The sequence below is a fragment of the Pleurodeles waltl genome, chromosome 9 (assembly GCF_031143425.1).
Source record: "Pleurodeles waltl isolate 20211129_DDA chromosome 9, aPleWal1.hap1.20221129, whole genome shotgun sequence".
Classification (NCBI taxonomy): Eukaryota; Metazoa; Chordata; class Amphibia; order Caudata; family Salamandridae; genus Pleurodeles; species Pleurodeles waltl.
Genome location: NC_090448.1, coordinates 431,815,501 through 431,833,759, shown reverse-complemented (window position 1 = coordinate 431,833,759; position 18,259 = coordinate 431,815,501). Strand labels below are relative to the sequence as shown.

Below are 18,259 nucleotides of genomic sequence, written 5' to 3'. Positions count from 1 at the left end.
CTCAGAATGTGCACTGTCTGCAGAGCAGACAGTGCGCATTCTGACGGTGCTAGCAGATGGCCCCTACAATGCCCTTGCTGTGGGCATGGGCAGCGTAAGGGCTCCCCTGTGGCCCCAGCACTGGCTTTCCACCAGCCTTTCCACCGCTGTGGAGAGAGAAGTTGTGATCAGCAAGGCGGTGTTGCCATGGTCACCGCTGTGGCTCACCATGACTTCTACCACCGCCACCCTGTCGGGATCCATGATCCTGGCGGTGGTCATCTAGCACTCTGACCATCAGGGTTGTAATCTGGTGGTCAGACAGTCAGTAGTGTGGTGGTCCGGCCACCATCGAGAGTTTGGAGGTCTTAAGACCGCCAAACTCGTAATGAGGCCCAAACTATAACTTTAATAGGTAAGGCACCTTGAAGCTGACATAGACTGGCAAAGGCATGACCTCTATAGATCTTGCAGAAGGGATGACGATCTGCTATTTTATTAATAAAACCCAAAGATAAATAGATCCTGAATTATTGAAAAATGGTAACAGAAAACCCACCATTTACCCCACACCTCTCAAAGCATGTCTGCCTTAGTTAGTGTAAAATAAGTCTGAAGTAATCCTACCTTGATAAGTGCACTAACCCAATCATTCCCTTGGTCATGTTTAAACTTCCATTTCAAGAATGGCTGATATGCCCTGATTTGTGGTGGACTCATCTATGTAAAAACTTGCCACAGAATAATTGGTGAAAGTTAAACGTAGTCCTTAAGCTTGTTGGTGTGCACCTCACAACATGGTAGGTAAATTAGACTTTGAGAGTACATTTCCATGTGTCCATACATTTTGGTAGAAACTGAGAGGTGATTTGTGAAAAACTGGGTTTTCACAATGAGTGAGGTCCTTCCAATTGCAGATAAGTCTATTTCATTGCTAATCTGATGAATGTTTAAAATGTGGTAGAAGGAGGAAAATTTGCCACAGTGCTTGGCGGAATGCCCAGTAACTAATCTCTAAATCTTATACTTAAACATTTTATCACATAAATGTTGACTTTAGGATCCGAGATGCCTTATTTCAGGTGTTCTCTACGTAATGATTTTGTCTGAGATAAAGTGGCATACCTGCAGAAAATGGCATAAATGCATCATTTTTCCTAAAGTATCCATTGCCATCCAGGAAACGCTGGGGGTCAAAGCATTTTGGATTTCCAAACTTATTTTGGTCATGAAGCACGGAGGACAGTACTGGGATAACATCTGTGCCCTGTGTGAAAAAATGAGGAGTAGTAAAGTGAGGTACAATGTAGCAATATTTGCTAAGATCAGTGTGCAAACACGTATAGGGCATGCTACAACAAGAGTGGATAAAGACAGAAATCTTTAATTAAACACACGATTAAGGAGTTCATTTAGAGTTTAGTTTAGGTGTAATGCAATAAATCAATGGTGCTCTGTCCGCCCCTCAAGTCAGGGAAAACACTTGTTTAGGATGGTATGTCTAAGCTGTCTCTGTCATTAGAAACACTGGGGCATATTTATACTCCGTTTGCGCCGAATGTGCGTCGTTTTTTTCGACGCAAATTCGGCGCCAAACTAACGCCATATTTATACTTTGGCGTTAGACGCGTCTAGCGCCAAAGTATGGGCAAATAGCGTCATTTTTTTGCGTGAACGCCTTCCTTGCGTTAATGAGATGCAAGGAAGGCGTTCCCGTCTAAAAAAATGACGGCGACGCAAATGCGTCGTATTTATACTCCCGGGCAAAAATCACGCCCGGGAGTGGTCGGGTCAAAAAACCCCGCATTTGCGCCACTTTTTAACGCCTGGGTCAGGGTAGGCGTTAAGGGGCCTGTGGGCTCAAAATGAGCCCACAGGTGCCCTCCCCTGCCCCCAGGGACCCCCCCTGCCACCCTTGCCCACCCCAGGAGGACACCCAAGGATGGAGGGACCCATCCCAGGGACATTCAGGTAAGTTCAGGTAAGTATAAAAATTTTTTTTATTTTTTTTGGGGTGGCTTAGGGGGGCCTTATTTGTGCCCCCCTACATGCCACTATGCCCAATGACCATGCCCAGGGGACATAAGTCCCCTGGGCATGGCCATTGGACAAGGGGGCATGACTCCTGTCTTTACTAAGACAGGAGTCATGTAAATGGCGTCTGGGCGTCGTTAAAAATGGCGCAAATCGGGTGGAGGCGATTTTTTGCGTCAACCTGACTTGCACCATTTTTAAGACGCCCTAGCGCCACTTTTCCCAACGCCGGCGCTGCCTGGTGTACGTGGTTTTTTTCCACACACACCAGGCAGCGCCGGTCTGCTTGCGCCGGCTAACGCCATTCAATAAATACGGCGCCCGCATGGTGCTTCAGAATGACGTTAGCCGGCGCAAAATTTTTTGACGCTAAACTGCGTTAGCGCAGTTTAGCGTCAAAAAGTATAAATACGGGCCACTGTACCTTGTGACCCACCCACCCCTTGGATGCTAGGACACATGGAAGTCCGCTCCTATTTATATACGGGGCAACATTATTGTTTCCTGCCTGAATCCATCATGAGAGCGTGATGGAGTGGATAAGGGAAAACTACAATTAGCCCAGTATGCTGAGAGAAAGTCCATTTGCTTCAGGGAAATTGTATTTTGGATTTAGTGAAACAAACTCTGTCTTTGAGAATTTGTTTTACTAAAACATAAAGTATGCAAGGCAGGTCCATTATGCTGTGTTTTCTGTGCATCCAAAGGAAAAGCAGATGTACGAAAAGGCGATGAGATAACTGCCAGGCAAGGCATCTCAAAATATGGGGGACAGTCCTTAATCTGGGAGACAAAGCATGGCTGAGAGGCCACCTAACAATGTTCAGCTGGCCCTCCAAGTCCTTAAATCTGTGAGTCAATGTAAAATATTGGGGTGAGTACCCTTCTCAAATAATAATCATAATCGTTGTAAAGGTGAGCACTTAAAGTCACTAAATTAACCTGAGAACAAACCCATAGAAGCTATGGCACAAAGCAGGCAGGCTTAACTTAGAGGGAATGTGTAAAGTATTTATGCAGTGCACAAAAAGTAATAAAGTTGAAACACAAACCAATTATGGGTGCATTTTATTAAATAAAATGACACCAAAAATGGCCAAAATTCAATCACTAGAACTGGAGTTGCTAATTCTTAAAGTTTAAGGTTCAAAATAACACATAAAAACATTAGATGTCAACCGCGGTCAGGTGGTTGCGATAGCCTGGAACATGGGTAAGGTTTAAGGCCTTTGGTAACGGGGCGAAGATCGGAAACAGTGGTGAGGTTCGTCCCAGTGAAAAAATTATCTTCACATTTAAAAACTTTTAAGGACGAGAACGTTTTCAGAGGGGTAAGGCAGCAAGCTGTAGCCGAAGAAGAACTTATTGATGATGGTAAGATGAAGGACAAGATCTCCGTGAAGTCATTGATTGTGAGAAGGTAGCCTCTTTCTAGCCTTGTTACCCCCACTTTTGGCCTGTTTGTGAGTGTATGTCAGGGTGTTTGTCACTGTTTTCACTGTCTCACTGGGATCCTGATTGCCAGGCCTCAGTGCTCATAGTGAAAACACTATGTTTTCAGTATGTTTGTTATGTGTCACTGGGATCCTGCTCGTCAGGACCCCAGTGCTCATAGGTTTGTGGCCTATATGTATGTGTCACTGGGACCCTGTCACACAGGGCCCCAGTGCTCATAGGTGTGCATGTATATGTTCCCTGTGTGGTGCCTAACTGTCTCACTGAGGCTCTGCTAACCAGAACCTCAGTGGTTATGCTCTCTCATTACTGTCAAATTGTCACTAACAGGCTAGTGACCAATTTTACCAATTTACATTGGCTTACTGGAACACCCTTATAATTCCCTAGTATATGGTACTGAGGTACCCAGGGTATTGGGGTTCCAGGAGATCCCTATGGGCTGCAGCATTTCTTTTGCCACCCATAGGGAGCTCTGACAATTCTTACACAGGCCTGCCACTGCAGCCTGAGTGAAATAACGTCCACGTTATTTCACAGCCATTTTACACTGCACTTAAGTAACTTATAAGTCACCTATATGTCTAACCTTTACCTGGTAAAGGTTAGGTGCAAAGTTACTTAGTGTGAGGGCACCCTGGCACTAGCCAAGGTGCCCCCACATTGTTCAGAGCCAATTCACTGAACTTTGTGAGTGCGGGGACACCATTACACACGTGCACTACATATAGGTCACTACCTATATGTAGCTTCACCATGGTAACTCCGAATATGGCCATGTAACATGTCTATGATCATGGAATTGCCCCCTCTATGCCATCCTGGCATTGTTGGTACAATTCCATGATCCCAGTGGTCTGTAGCACAGACCCTGGTACTGCCAGACTGCCCTTCCTGGGGTTTCTCTGCAGCTGCTGCTGCTGCCAACCCCTCAGACAGGCAGCTGCCCTCCTGGGGTCCAGCCAGGCCTGGCCCAGGATGGCAGAACAAAGAACTTCCTCTGAGAGAGGGTGTGACACCCTCTCCCTTTGGAAAATGGTGTGAAGGCAGGGGAGGAGTAGCCTCCCCCAGCCTCTGGAAATGCTTTGTTGGGCACAGATGTGCCCAATTCTGCATAAGCCAGTCTACACCGGTTCAGGGACCCCTTAGCCCCTGCTCTGGCGCGAAACTGGACAAAGGAAAGGGGAGTGACCACTCCCCTGACCTGCACCTCCCCTGGGAGGTGTCCAGAGCTCCTCCAGTGTGCTCCAGACCTCTGCCATCTTGGAAACAGAGGTGCTGCTGGCACACTGGACTGCTCTGAGTGGCCAGTGCCACCAGGTGACGTCAGAGACTCCTGCCGATAGGCTCCTTCAGGTGTTAGTAGCCTTTCCTCTCTCCTAGGTAGCCAAACCCTCTTTTCTGGCTATTTAGGGTCTCTGTCTCTGGGGAAACTTCAGAGAACGAATGCATGAGCTCAGCCGAGTTCCTCTGCATCTCTCTCTTCACCTTCTGATAAGGAAACGACCGCTGACCGCGCTGGAAGCCTGCAAACCTGCAACATAGTAGCAAAGACGACTACTGCAACTCTGTAACGCTGATCCTGCCGCCTTCTCGACTGTTTTCCTGCTTGTGCATGCTGTGGGGGTAGTCTGCCTCCTCTCTGCACCAGAAGCTCCGAAGAAATCTCCCGTGGGTCGACGGAATCTTCCCCCTGCAACCGCAGGCACCAAAAAGCTGCATTACCGGTCCCTTGGGTCTCCTCTCAGCACGACGAGCGAGGTCCCTCGAATCCAGTGACGCTGTCCAAGTGACCCCCACAGTCCAGTGACTCTTCAGCCCAAGTTTGGTGGAGGTAAGTCCTTGCCTCACCTCGCTGGGCTGCATTGCTGGGAACCGCGACTTTGCAAGCTACTCCGGCCCCTGTGCACTTCCGGCAGAAATCCTTCGTGCACAGCCAAGCCTGGGTCCACGGCACTCTAACCTGCATTGCACGACTTTCTAAGTTGGTCTCCGGCGACGTGGGACTCCTTTGTGCAACTTCGGCGAGCACTGTTTCACGCATCCTCGTAGTGCCTGTTTCTGGCACTTCTCCGGGTGCTACCTGCTTCAGTGAGGGCTCTTTGTCTTGCTCGACGTCCCCTCTCTCTGCAGGTCCAATTTGCGACCTCCTGGTCCCTCCTGGGCCCCAGCAGCTTCCAAAAACGCCAAACGCACGATTTGCGTGTAGAAAGGCTTGTTGGCGTCTTTCCGGCGGGAAAATACTTCTGCACGACTCTCCAAGGCGAGAGGGATCCGTCCACCAAAGGGGAAGTCTCTAGCCCTTTTTGTTCCTGCAGAACCCTCAGCTTCTTCTGTCCAGTCGAAGCTTCTTTGCACCCGCAGCTGGCATTTCCTGGGCATCTGCCCATCTCCGACTTGCTTGTGACTTTTGGACTTGGTCCCCTTGTTCCACAGGTACCCTAGATTGGAAATCCACAGTTGTTGCATTGCTGGTTGGTGTCTTTCCTGCATTATTCCTCTAACACGACTATTTTGTCCTTAGGGGAACTTTAGTGCACTTTGCACTCACTTTTCAGGGTCTTGGGGAGGGTTATTTTTCTAACTCTCACTATTTTCTAATAGTCCCAGCGACCCTCTACAAGGTCACATAGGTTTGGGGTCCATTCGTGGTTCGCATTCCACTTCTGGAGTATATGGTTTGTGTTGCCCCTATCCCTATGTTTCCCCATTGCATCCTATTGTAACTATACATTGTTTGCACTGTTTTCTAAGACTATACTGCATATTTTTGCTATTGTGTATATATATCTTGTGTATATTTCCTATCCTCTCACTGAGGGTACACTCTAAGATACTTTGGCATATTGTCATAAAAATAAAGTACCTTTATTTTTAGTATAACTGTGTATTGTGTTTTCTTATGATATTGTGCATATGACACTAAGTGGTACTGTAGTAGCTTCACACGTCTCCTAGTTCAGCCTGAGCTGCTCTGCTAAGCTACCATTATCTATCAGCCTAAGCTGCTAGACACCCTATACACTAATAAGGGATAACTGGGCCTGGTGCAAGGCGCAAGTACCCCTTGGTACTCACTACAAGCCAGTCCAGCCTCCTACATTGGTTGTGCAGCGGTGGGATAAGTGCTTGAGACTACTTACCACTCTTGTCATTGTACTTTTCATAAGAGAAAAATATACAAAACAAGGTCAGTGTATATACACATAGCCAAAAAGTTTTGCATTTCCTCTTTGCACTCTTTTCTAAGTGCTGAAAAGTACTTCTAAAACTTTCAAAAAGTTCTTAAAAGTTTAAAAAGTTTTTTCTGTCTTCCCAAAAAGTTCTGAAAACTTTTTTCTTTTTTTTCTATCACTTTAACTCTCTCTAAAAATGTCTGGCACAGGCCAAAATGTTGAACTGTCCAAACTGGCATATGATCACCTTAGCTGGAAAGGAGCAAGGAGTCTCTGCATAGAGAGAGGTTTGAGTGTAGGGAAGAATCCTTCCTTAGAACTGTTAATTAACATGCTTAGAGTACAGGATAAGGCCATAAGTGCCCAATCTGGTGAAAAAGTAGCTAATGGTTCTCAATCTGATCCAGGGACTCCCCCAGGAAAAGATTCAGGAAAGAAACTTCTCAGCCTGCCCATTACTAGACAGTCTAGCATAGTTGGTACAGAGGTTGAATCACACCATACTGATGGTGTGCTCTCACATTATACTGGTAGCCAAGCTGTTAGGGTGCCCTCTGTAAGGGACAGGTCTCCTTCTGTTCATTCCCATCATACCTCTGTATCTAGAAATGTCCCTCCCACCCACCCTGATGACAGATTGTTAGAAAGGGAGCTCAATAGATTGAGAGTGGAACAAACCAGACTGAAGCTCAAGAAGCAACAGCTGGATTTGGATAGACAGTCTTTAGAATTAGAGAAGGAAAGACAGAAGTTGGGTTTAGATACCCATGGTGGCAGCAGCAGTATTCCCCATAGTCATCCTGCAAAAGAGCATGATTCCAGGAATCTGCACAAGATAGTTCCCCCTTATAAGGAGGGGGATGACATTAACAAGTGGTTTGCTGCACTTGAGAGGGCCTGTGCTGTACAGGATGTCCCTCAAAAGCAGTGGGCTGCTATCCTATGGCTATCATTTAGTGGAAAAGGTAGGGATAGGCTCCTTACTGTGAAAGAAAATGATGCCAATAATTTTACAGTTCTTAAGAATGCACTCCTGGATGGTTATGGCTTAACCACTGAACAGTACAGGATAAAGTTCAGAGAGACCAAAAAGGAGTCTTCACAAGACTGGGTTGATTTCATTGACCAGGCAGTGAAGGCCTTGGAGGGGTGGTTACATGGCAGTAAAGTTACTGATTATGAAAGCCTGTATAACACAATCCTGAGAGAGCATATACTTAATAATTGTGTGTCTGATTTGTTGCACCAGTACCTGGTAGACTCTGATCTGACCTCTCCCCAAGAATTGGGAAAGAAGGCAGACAAATGGGTCAGAACAAGGGTGAACAGAAAAGTTCATACAGGGGGTGACAAAGATGGCAATAAGAAGAAAGATGGTGAAAAATCTCAAGATAAGCATGGGGATAAGGGTAAAACCAAAGATCCCACTTCAAATCTTAAACACTCTTCAGAGGGTGGGGATAAAACAAATTCTTCCTCTTCTTCCCAACCTGCACACATTAAAAAGCCTTGGTGCTTTGTGTGTAAAAATAGAGGCCATAGGCCAGGGGATAAGTCCTGTCCAGGTAAACCCCCTGAGCCTACCACCACTAATACATCAAGCTCTAGTGCCCCTAGCAGTAGTGGTACTAGTGGTGGGACTGCTGGCAACAGTCAAGCAAAGGGTGTAGTTGGGTTCACTTATGGGTCCATAGTGGAAACTGATGTAATCAGTCCCAAGACAGTTTCTGTCACACCTAGTGGCATTGGCCTTGCCACACTGGCTGCTTGTCCCCTTACAATGGATAAGTACAGGCAGACAGTTTCAATAAATGGTGTTGAGGCCTTGGCCTACAGGGACACAGGTGCCAGTTTCACTTTGGTGACTGAAAACCTAGTGCCTCCTGAACAACACATCATTGGACAACAGTATAAGATTATTGATGTCCATAACTCCACTAAGTTTCTTCCCTTAGCTATAATTCAGTTTAGTTGGGGTGGAGTTACTGGCCCTAAGCAGGTGGTGGTATCACCTAGCTTACCTGTAGACTGTCTCTTAGGTAATGACCTAGAGGCCTCAGGTTGGGCTGATGTAGAGTTTTATGCCCATGCAGCCATGCTGGGCATCCCTGAGGAATTGTTCCCTCTCATTTCAAGTGAAATGAAAAAGCAAAGGAGAGAAGGCCTGAAAACTCAGGATCCCTTTCCATCAACAGGTAAAAAGGGTATCACAGTATCCCCTAACCACCCTACCATTCAGGATACTATTCCTGTGGTGGGAGAAACCTCTCCTGGGGTGGCACCTGTTCCAAGGGAATCATCAGCTGGCAAAGCTGGACTCCCTGAGGTGGAAGTACCTCTCTGTGGGACAACTAACATTGGTGAGAAAAAGAGCACCATTTTAGTTAACATGGAGCATCCCTCCAACCCTCCCAGAGAAACTTTAGTGCAGAAACTCTGCACTGCCTCACAACACTTAGGACAGCATCCCTGCCCTAGTGTGGACCTGATAGGACAGCATCCCTGCCCTGCTCCAACTCAAGAGAAACAGCATCCCTGTTCTCTCTTCCAGCCAGATGGACAAAGGTTTTGCCCAGCTATGGCTTTTCTGAGACAGCATCCCTGTCTGGCATTTCCATCACTACAAATAGGTTCAGTGGACAATGCCCACTGCACTAAACTAAAACTTACTGATAGAAACTCTGAAAATACATCTTCACATTGTTGCTTAGCTAAAAAACTTCAAACAGGGTGGTTTACATCCACACAGGGAAGTAACCATATAGTGGATGATAAAGGGAGTAACCAGTCTATTGCAGAGATACTCTCTACTTATCACCACTTAGACAATAAAGTCTCAACTGGCCAAGGTTAGCCTTATTGTCCTTCGTTTGGGGGGGGGTTGTGTGAGAAGGTAGCCTCTTTCTAGCCTTGTTACCCCCACTTTTGGCCTGTTTGTGAGTGTATGTCAGGGTGTTTGTCACTGTTTTCACTGTCTCACTGGGATCCTGATTGCCAGGCCTCAGTGCTCATAGTGAAAACACTATGTTTTCAGTATGTTTGTTATGTGTCACTGGGATCCTGCTCGTCAGGACCCCAGTGCTCATAGGTTTGTGGCCTATATGTATGTGTCACTGGGACCCTGTCACACAGGGCCCCAGTGCTCATAGGTGTGCATGTATATGTTCCCTGTGTGGTGCCTAACTGTCTCACTGAGGCTCTGCTAACCAGAACCTCAGTGGTTATGCTCTCTCATTACTGTCAAATTGTCACTAACAGGCTAGTGACCAATTTTACCAATTTACATTGGCTTACTGGAACACCCTTATAATTCCCTAGTATATGGTACTGAGGTACCCAGGGTATTGGGGTTCCAGGAGATCCCTATGGGCTGCAGCATTTCTTTTGCCACCCATAGGGAGCTCTGACAATTCTTACACAGGCCTGCCACTGCAGCCTGAGTGAAATAACGTCCACGTTATTTCACAGCCATTTTACACTGCACTTAAGTAACTTATAAGTCACCTATATGTCTAACCTTTACCTGGTAAAGGTTAGGTGCAAAGTTACTTAGTGTGAGGGCACCCTGGCACTAGCCAAGGTGCCCCCACATTGTTCAGAGCCAATTCACTGAACTTTGTGAGTGCGGGGACACCATTACACACGTGCACTACATATAGGTCACTACCTATATGTAGCTTCACCATGGTAACTCCGAATATGGCCATGTAACATGTCTATGATCATGGAATTGCCCCCTCTATGCCATCCTGGCATTGTTGGTACAATTCCATGATCCCAGTGGTCTGTAGCACAGACCCTGGTACTGCCAGACTGCCCTTCCTGGGGTTTCTCTGCAGCTGCTGCTGCTGCCAACCCCTCAGACAGGCAGCTGCCCTCCTGGGGTCCAGCCAGGCCTGGCCCAGGATGGCAGAACAAAGAACTTCCTCTGAGAGAGGGTGTGACACCCTCTCCCTTTGGAAAATGGTGTGAAGGCAGGGGAGGAGTAGCCTCCCCCAGCCTCTGGAAATGCTTTGTTGGGCACAGATGTGCCCAATTCTGCATAAGCCAGTCTACACCGGTTCAGGGACCCCTTAGCCCCTGCTCTGGCGCGAAACTGGACAAAGGAAAGGGGAGTGACCACTCCCCTGACCTGCACCTCCCCTGGGAGGTGTCCAGAGCTCCTCCAGTGTGCTCCAGACCTCTGCCATCTTGGAAACAGAGGTGCTGCTGGCACACTGGACTGCTCTGAGTGGCCAGTGCCACCAGGTGACGTCAGAGACTCCTGCTGATAGGCTCCTTCAGGTGTTAGTAGCCTTTCCTCTCTCCTAGGTAGCCAAACCCTCTTTTCTGGCTATTTAGGGTCTCTGTCTCTGGGGAAACTTCAGATAACGAATGCATGAGCTCAGCCAAGTTCCTCTGCATCTCCCTCTTCACCTTCTGATAAGGAAACGACCGCTGACCGCGCTGGAAGCCTGCAAACCTGCAACATAGTAGCAAAGACGACTACTGCAACTCTGTAACGCTGATCCTGCCGCCTTCTCGACTGTTTTCCTGCTTGTGCATGCTGTGGGGGTAGTCTGCCTCCTCTCTGCACCAGAAGCTCCGAAGAAATCTCCCGTGGGTCGACGGAATCTTCCCCCTGCAACCGCAGGCACCAAAAAGCTGCATTACCGGTCCCTTGGGTCTCCTCTCAGCACGACGAGCGAGGTCCCTCGAATCCAGCGACGCTGTCCAAGTGACCCCCACAGTCCAGTGACTCTTCAGCCCAAGTTTGGTGGAGGTAAGTCCTTGCCTCACCTCGCTGGGCTGCATTGCTGGGAACCGCGACTTTGCAAGCTACTCCGGCCCCTGTGCACTTCCGGTGGAAATCCTTCGTGCACAGCCAAGCCTGGGTCCACGGCACTCTAACCTGCATTGCACGACTTTCTAAGTTGGTCTCCGGCGACGTGGGACTCCTTTGTGCAACTTCGGCGAGCACCGTTTCACGCATCCTCGTAGTGCCTGTTTCTGGCACTTCTCCGGGTGCTCCCTGCTTCAGTGAGGGCTCTTTGTCTTGCTCGACGTCTCCTCTCTCTGCAGGTCCAATTTACGACCTCCTGGTCCCTCCTGGGCCCCAGCAGCGTCCAAAAACGCCAAACGCACGATTTGCGTGTAGCAAGGCTTGTTGGCGTCTTTCCGGCGGGAAAACACTTCTGCACGACTCTCCAAGGCGAGAGGGATCCGTCCACCAAAGGGGAAGTCTCTAGCCCTTTTCGTTCCTGCAGAACCCTCAGCTTCTTCTGTCCAGTCGAAGCTTCTTTGCACCCGCAGCTGGCATTTCCTGGGCATCTGCCCATCTCCGACTTGCTTGTGACTTTTGGACTTGGTCCCCTTGTTCCACAGGTACCCTAGATTGGAAATCCACAGTTGTTGCATTGCTGGTTGGTGTCTTTCCTGCATTATTCCTCTAACACGACTATTTTGTCCTTAGGGGAACTTTAGTGCACTTTGCACTCACTTTTCAGGGTCTTGGGGAGGGTTATTTTTCTAACTCTCACTATTTTCTAATAGTCCCAGCGACCCTCTACAAGGTCACATAGGTTTGGGGTCCATTCGTGGTTCGCATTCCACTTCTGGAGTATATGGTTTGTGTTGCCCCTATCCCTATGTTTCCCCATTGCATCCTATTGTAACTATACATTGTTTGCACTGTTTTCTAAGACTATACTGCATATTTTTGCTATTGTGTATATATATCTTGTGTATATTTCCTATCCTCTCACTGAGGGTACACTCTAAGATACTTTGGCATATTGTCATAAAAATAAAGTACCTTTATTTTTAGTATAACTGTGTATTGTGTTTTCTTATGATATTGTGCATATGACACTAAGTGGTACTGTAGTAGCTTCACACGTCTCCTAGTTCAGCCTGAGCTGCTCTGCTAAGCTACCATTATCTATCAGCCTAAGCTGCTAGACACCCTATACACTAATAAGGGATAACTGGGCCTGGTGCAAGGCGCAAGTACCCCTTGGTACTCACTACAAGCCAGTCCAGCCTCCTACATTGATGAAGTGGAAAAAGCACTGTACAGCAGAAGTTCATGTTTCACGGTCAAACGTTCCTCAACCTCGATCTGATACAGGTGTCAGCTTGGTCTGGTGAAGCTTTCTACATACAGACTTAGGAACCTTTTCAGGAAGTTGGATTTCTTCAGCAAGGTTAGGCAGTAGGCTGTAGCTGAAGAGAATTCAAAGTTCTTGGATGCCACTTGTTAGACCTGGCATTCTTGGTCTTGGTGTGGTTTCCCCTCAACGTTTTGCTTTCTGACCTCCTGTTTTGCTGACTTCATTTTTGCTGGCTATAGGATTCTGGGCACTTTACCACTGCTGACCAGTGCTAAAGTGTGTGTGCTCCTGCCCTAACTCATGGTAACGTTAAACTATCCACATATGGCACATTTAATTTACTTGTAAGTCCCTAGTAAAGTGCAATACATGTGCCCAGGGCCTGTAAATTAAATGCTACTGGGGGGCCTGCAGCGCTGATTGTTCCATCATTTTTAGTAGCTTATGAAGGACTCAGTATGTGTAGGAGGCTGGCCTGGCTTTTAGTGGTTACCTTGTGGTACTTACACCCTGTGCCAGGTCCAGTTATCCCTTATTAGTAGAATAGAGGTGTTTCTAGTAGCTTAGGCTGATAGAAGGTAGCTATGGCAAAGCATCTTAGGCAGAACTAGGAGACATGCAAAGCTCCTACTATACCACTTATATCATATAGCACAATTTCATAAGAAAACACAAAACTCAGAGTTACTAAAAATTAAGGTACTTTATTTTATGACAATATGCCAAAAGTATCTCAGTGAGTACCCTCAGTAAGAAGGTAAGTAATATACACAAGTTATATGTACACAAACCCAAAACAGATAAATAAGAGTAAGAAAAGTAATGCAAACAGTGTAGAGTTACAATAGGATGCAATAGGTGAACAGAGGTCTAGGGGCAACACAAACCATGTACTCCAAAATTGGAATGCAAATCACGAATGGACCCCAGACCTACGGGAGCCTGTAGAGGGTCGCTGGGACTGTAAGAAAACAGTCAGGGTGTCCGAGATACCCCACCCCAAGACCCTGAAAAGTAGGAGTAAAGCACCCCTACTACCCTAAAAGGACACAATAGTCGTGATAGGGGGATTCTGCAAGAACCACAAACACCAGTAAAGCACTGAAGACGGATTCCTGGACCTGAGGACCTGCAGGGAAAGAGGACCAAGTCCAAGGGTCGCGATAGTGTCCAGGAGGGGCAGGAGCCCAGAAACCCCGGATGAAGGTGCAAGGAAGCTGCCTCCGAATGGAAGAAGCTTAGGATTCTGCAACAACAAAGAGGACTAGGAACTTCTCCTTTGGAAGGAAGATGTCCCACGTTGTGCTGAAGTTTGCAGAAGTGTTCCCATGCAGAAATAACGCAAACAAGCTTTGCTAGCGGCAAGGGCCATTGTAGAGGTTTTTGGGTGCTGCTGGGGACCAGGAAGGACCAGGATGTCGCCACTTGGAGAAGGAGACAGAGGGGGTGCTCAGCAACTCAGAAATACCCCACAGAAGCAGGCAGCACCCGCAGAAGTACCGGAGCAGGCACTTAGAAGATTTGTGAAGCGGAGCTGGCTCAGAGTCACAAAGGAGAGTCCCACGACGTCGGAGGCCAACTCAGAGGGTTGAGCACTGCAGGACGGAGTGCTGAGGACCCAGGCTAGGCTGTGCATGAAGGAATCCCTGGAGGAGTGCACAGGAGCCGGCGCAGGTGCAAATCACACAGTACACAGGTTTGCAGTCTAGCGTTGGGAGACAAGGACTTACCTCCACCAAACTTGGACTGAAGGATCACTGGATTGTGGGAGTTACTTGGATAGAGTTCCTGTGTTCCAGGGACCACGCACGTCAGGATGAGAGGGGGCCCAGAGGACAGGTGATGCAGTCTTTTGGTGCCTGCGTTAGCAGGGGGAAGATTCCGTCGACCCACAGGAGATTTCTTCTTGGCTTCCAGTGCAGGGTGAAGGCAAATGACCCCCAGAGCATGCACCACCAGGAAACAGTCGAGAAAGCCTGCAGGATGAGGCGCTACAATGTTGCTGGTAGTCGTCTTGCTACTTTGTTGCGGTTTTGCAGGCGTCCTGGAGCAGTCAGCTGTCGATCCTTGGCAGAAGTCAAAGAGGGAGATGCAGAGGAACTCTGGTGAGCTCTTGCAAGTCAATATCTGAAGAATTCCCCAGAGGATAGACCCTAAATAGCCAGAAAAGGAGGTTTGGCTACCAAGAAAGGAGGATTGTCTACCAAGAGAGGTAAGAGCCTATCAGAGGGGGGTCACTGACGTCACCTGCTGGCACTAGCCACTCAGAGCAGTCCAGTGTGCCCCCAATACTTCTGTTTCCAAGATGGCAGAGGTCTGGGACACACTGGAGGAGCTCTGGGCTCCTCCCCTGGGAGGAACTGGTCAGGGGAGTGGTCACTCCCCTTTCCTTTGTCCAGTTTTGCGCCAGAGCAGGGCTGGGGGATCCCTGAACCGGTGTAGACTGGCTTATGCAGAGATGGGCACCATCTGTGCCCATCAAAGCATTTCCAGAGGGTGGGGGAGGCTACTCCTCCCCAGCCCTTCACACCTATTTCCAAAGGGAGAGGGTGTAACACCCTCTCCCAGAGGAAATCCTTTGTTCTGCCTTCCTGGGCAAGGACTGCCTGGACCCCAGGAGGGCAGAATCCTGTCTGAGGGGTTGGCAGCAGCTGCAGTGGAAACCCCGGAAAGGCAGTTTGGCAGCACCCGGGTTCTGTGCTAGAGACCCGGGGGATAATGGAATTGTCCTCCAATACTAGAATGGTATTGGGGTGACAATTCCATGATCTTAGACATGGTCATGTTCGGAGTTACCATTGTGACGGTATACATAGGTAGCGACCTATGTATAGTGCACACGTATAATGGTGTCCCCGCACTCACAAAGTCCGGGGAAATTGCCCTGAACGATGTGGGGGCACCTTGGTTAGTACAAGGGTGCCCACACACTAAGGGGGTCATTTCGACCTCGGCGGTCTTTTCACAAGACCGCAGAGGGACCGCTGTGCTGAAGACTGCTGGTGGCGGTTTTCCGCTCAGCGTATTATGACTGCTGGCAGCCCTCTGTCCTTTTCTGGATGGAGAGCTGCCAACAGCCATACTGGCGGGCGGCGGGGAAGTGGAGGTTGCTCCACCTCCACCGCCACGTCAACAGAACACCGCCCACCGAATCACATTCTGTGATTCGGTGTGGTGGTGTTCTGTTGACGGTGTGCTGGTGGCGGAGCAGCCCCCATTGATCCCGTCCCCTCCCGGAAGATCAACGGACAAGGTAAGTTGATCATCCGTTAGGGGAAGGGGGTGGGGGGGCGTTGTGGTATGTGTGGGTGAATGGGGGTCTGCTTGTGAGTATGTAGAGGGGGTGTGTGAGTGCGTGTATGCATGCGGGGGTGTAGTGTGAATGGAAATGTGTGCGTGTCTGTCTGTATGTATGTCTGTATGGATATGTGCGTGTATGTCTGAATGAGGGCGTGCGTGTATGACTGTGTGTGTGTTTGTTGGCATGTTTGTTCATGTGTGTGCGGGAATGTGTGTTGGTGGTGTCTGCATGCATGTCGGGTGGGTGTCTGTGTTGTGTTGTCGGGTGTATGGGTGGGGAGGGGGGTCCTGCCACCTTTGGGGGGTAGCAGGGGGTGGGGGTGTTGGGGACGGACTCGGGGGAGGGGGTGGGGGATGACAGAGACCCCTATCAGTGCCAGGAAAGGAATTTCCTGCCACTGATAGTGCTTACTGCCATAAATTTCATGGTAGTTCCAAACCCCATGAAATCCATGGCAGTAAGCCGGGTCATGATTCCGCCGGCGGTCTTGTGACGGCCGCCGGGCTGGAGACCCAAGTCTCCTGGCCAGCGGTCGTCTCCGCCATGGCGGTCTGATCGGAGAAGTGGCGGATGACCATGGCGGTAACCGCCATGGTCATAATTCAATTTTTTTTACCGCCAGCCTGTTGGCGGTAAAACCGCCACTTCTCTGTCAACCGCCAGGGTCGTAATGACCCCCTAAGTAACTTGGCACCCAACCTTCACCAAGTGAGGGTTAGACTTATAGGTGACTTATAAGTTACTTATGTGCAGTGAAAAATGGCCGTCAAATAACGTGGACGTTATTTCACTCAGGTTGCAGTGGCAGGCCTGTGTAAGAATTGTCTGAGCTCCCTATGGGTGGCAAAAGAAATGCTGCAGCCCATAAGGATCTCCTGGAACCCCAATACCCTGGGTACCTCAGTACCATATACAAGGGAATTATATGGATGTACCAGTGTGCCAATGAGAATTGATAAATTTAGTCACTAGCCTGCAGTGACAAATTTAGAAAGCAGAGAGAGCATAAACACTGAGCTTCTGGTTAGCAGAGCCTGAGTGATACAGCTAGGCACCACACAGGGAACACATGTAGGCCACAAACTTATGAGCACTGGGGTCCTGGCTAGCAGGATCCCAGTGACACATAACAAACACACTGACAACATAGGGTTTTCACTATGAGCACTGGGCCCTGGCTAGCAGAATCCCAGTGAGACAGTGAAAACGCCCTGACATATACTCACAAACAGGCCAAAGGTAGGGGTAACAAGGCTAGAAAGTGGCTACCTTCCTACAGTATGCTATTGTAGAGACTGTTTGGGCAGTTGTAAATTGCTGCAAGACCTATCTGTCCGAATGGTTAACATTGTGATTACCTCATTACATTTTATAAGTGTAATTTCAAATTGTGACAAGATAGATATTTTGGGTTTGGTTTCTCTCGACTCACAATTTAAAATCACAACCTATGGTCAAGTCGGATTTTAAGTTGTAAGTCTGAAAATGCCACTTTTAGAAAGTTGGCAGTTTCTTACTTTAAGCATTCTGGGGGTGATTCTAACTCTGGCGGGCGGCGGAGGCCGCCCGCCAGAGTTCCCCCTCCAGAATACCGCTCCGCGGTTGGAAGACCGCTGCAGTGATTCTGGGTTTTACACTGGGCTGGCGGGCGACCGCCAAAAGGCCGCCCGCCAGCCCAGTGTAAAACAACCTTCCCACGAGGACGCCGGCTCCGAATGGAGCCGGCGGATTGGGAAGGTGCGACGGGTGCAGTGGCACCCGTCGCGAATTTCACTGTCTGCAATGCAGACAGTGAAATTCTTTGTGGGGCCCTCTTACGGGCCCCTTTTATGGGGGCCCATGACACCCCATACCGCCATCCTATTCCTGGCGGGCGAACCGCCAGGAACAGGATGGCGGTATGGGGTGTGTGAATCCCCATGGCGGCGCAGCTATTCAAAAGGGCAGCGGAAAACCGGCGGGAGACCGCCGGTTTTCCACTTCTGACCGCGGCCGAACCGCCGCGGTCAGAATGCCCTGCGGGGCACCGCCAGCCTGTTGGCGGGGCCCCCGTCATTTTAGCCCTGGCGGTCGATGACCGCCAGGGTTAGAATGACCCCCTCTGTGTCTTCTGCCTGTCTCTGAATACACATCTGGCATAGATGACAGCTGGACTTTTTGCACTCCCTCTAGAGAGTCACACACAAGGGGAGCTGGGGTGTGCCATTCACATCCTGATGGCC

At 48.9% G+C, this 18,259-nt stretch overlaps 1 protein-coding gene across 1 annotated transcript in view; it reads right to left on the bottom strand.

Moving 5' to 3' along the window:
- Window positions 1–18,259, bottom strand: part of LOC138259478 (cytochrome P450 2C19-like) — a 564,007-nt gene that overhangs the window by 43,611 nt on the left and 502,137 nt on the right. Inside the window, exon 8 of the mRNA XM_069207248.1 lies at window positions 1,105–1,246. Coding sequence (XP_069063349.1) covers window positions 1,105–1,246 — 142 coding nt within the window. The remainder of the gene's footprint in view (window positions 1–1,104; window positions 1,247–18,259) is intronic.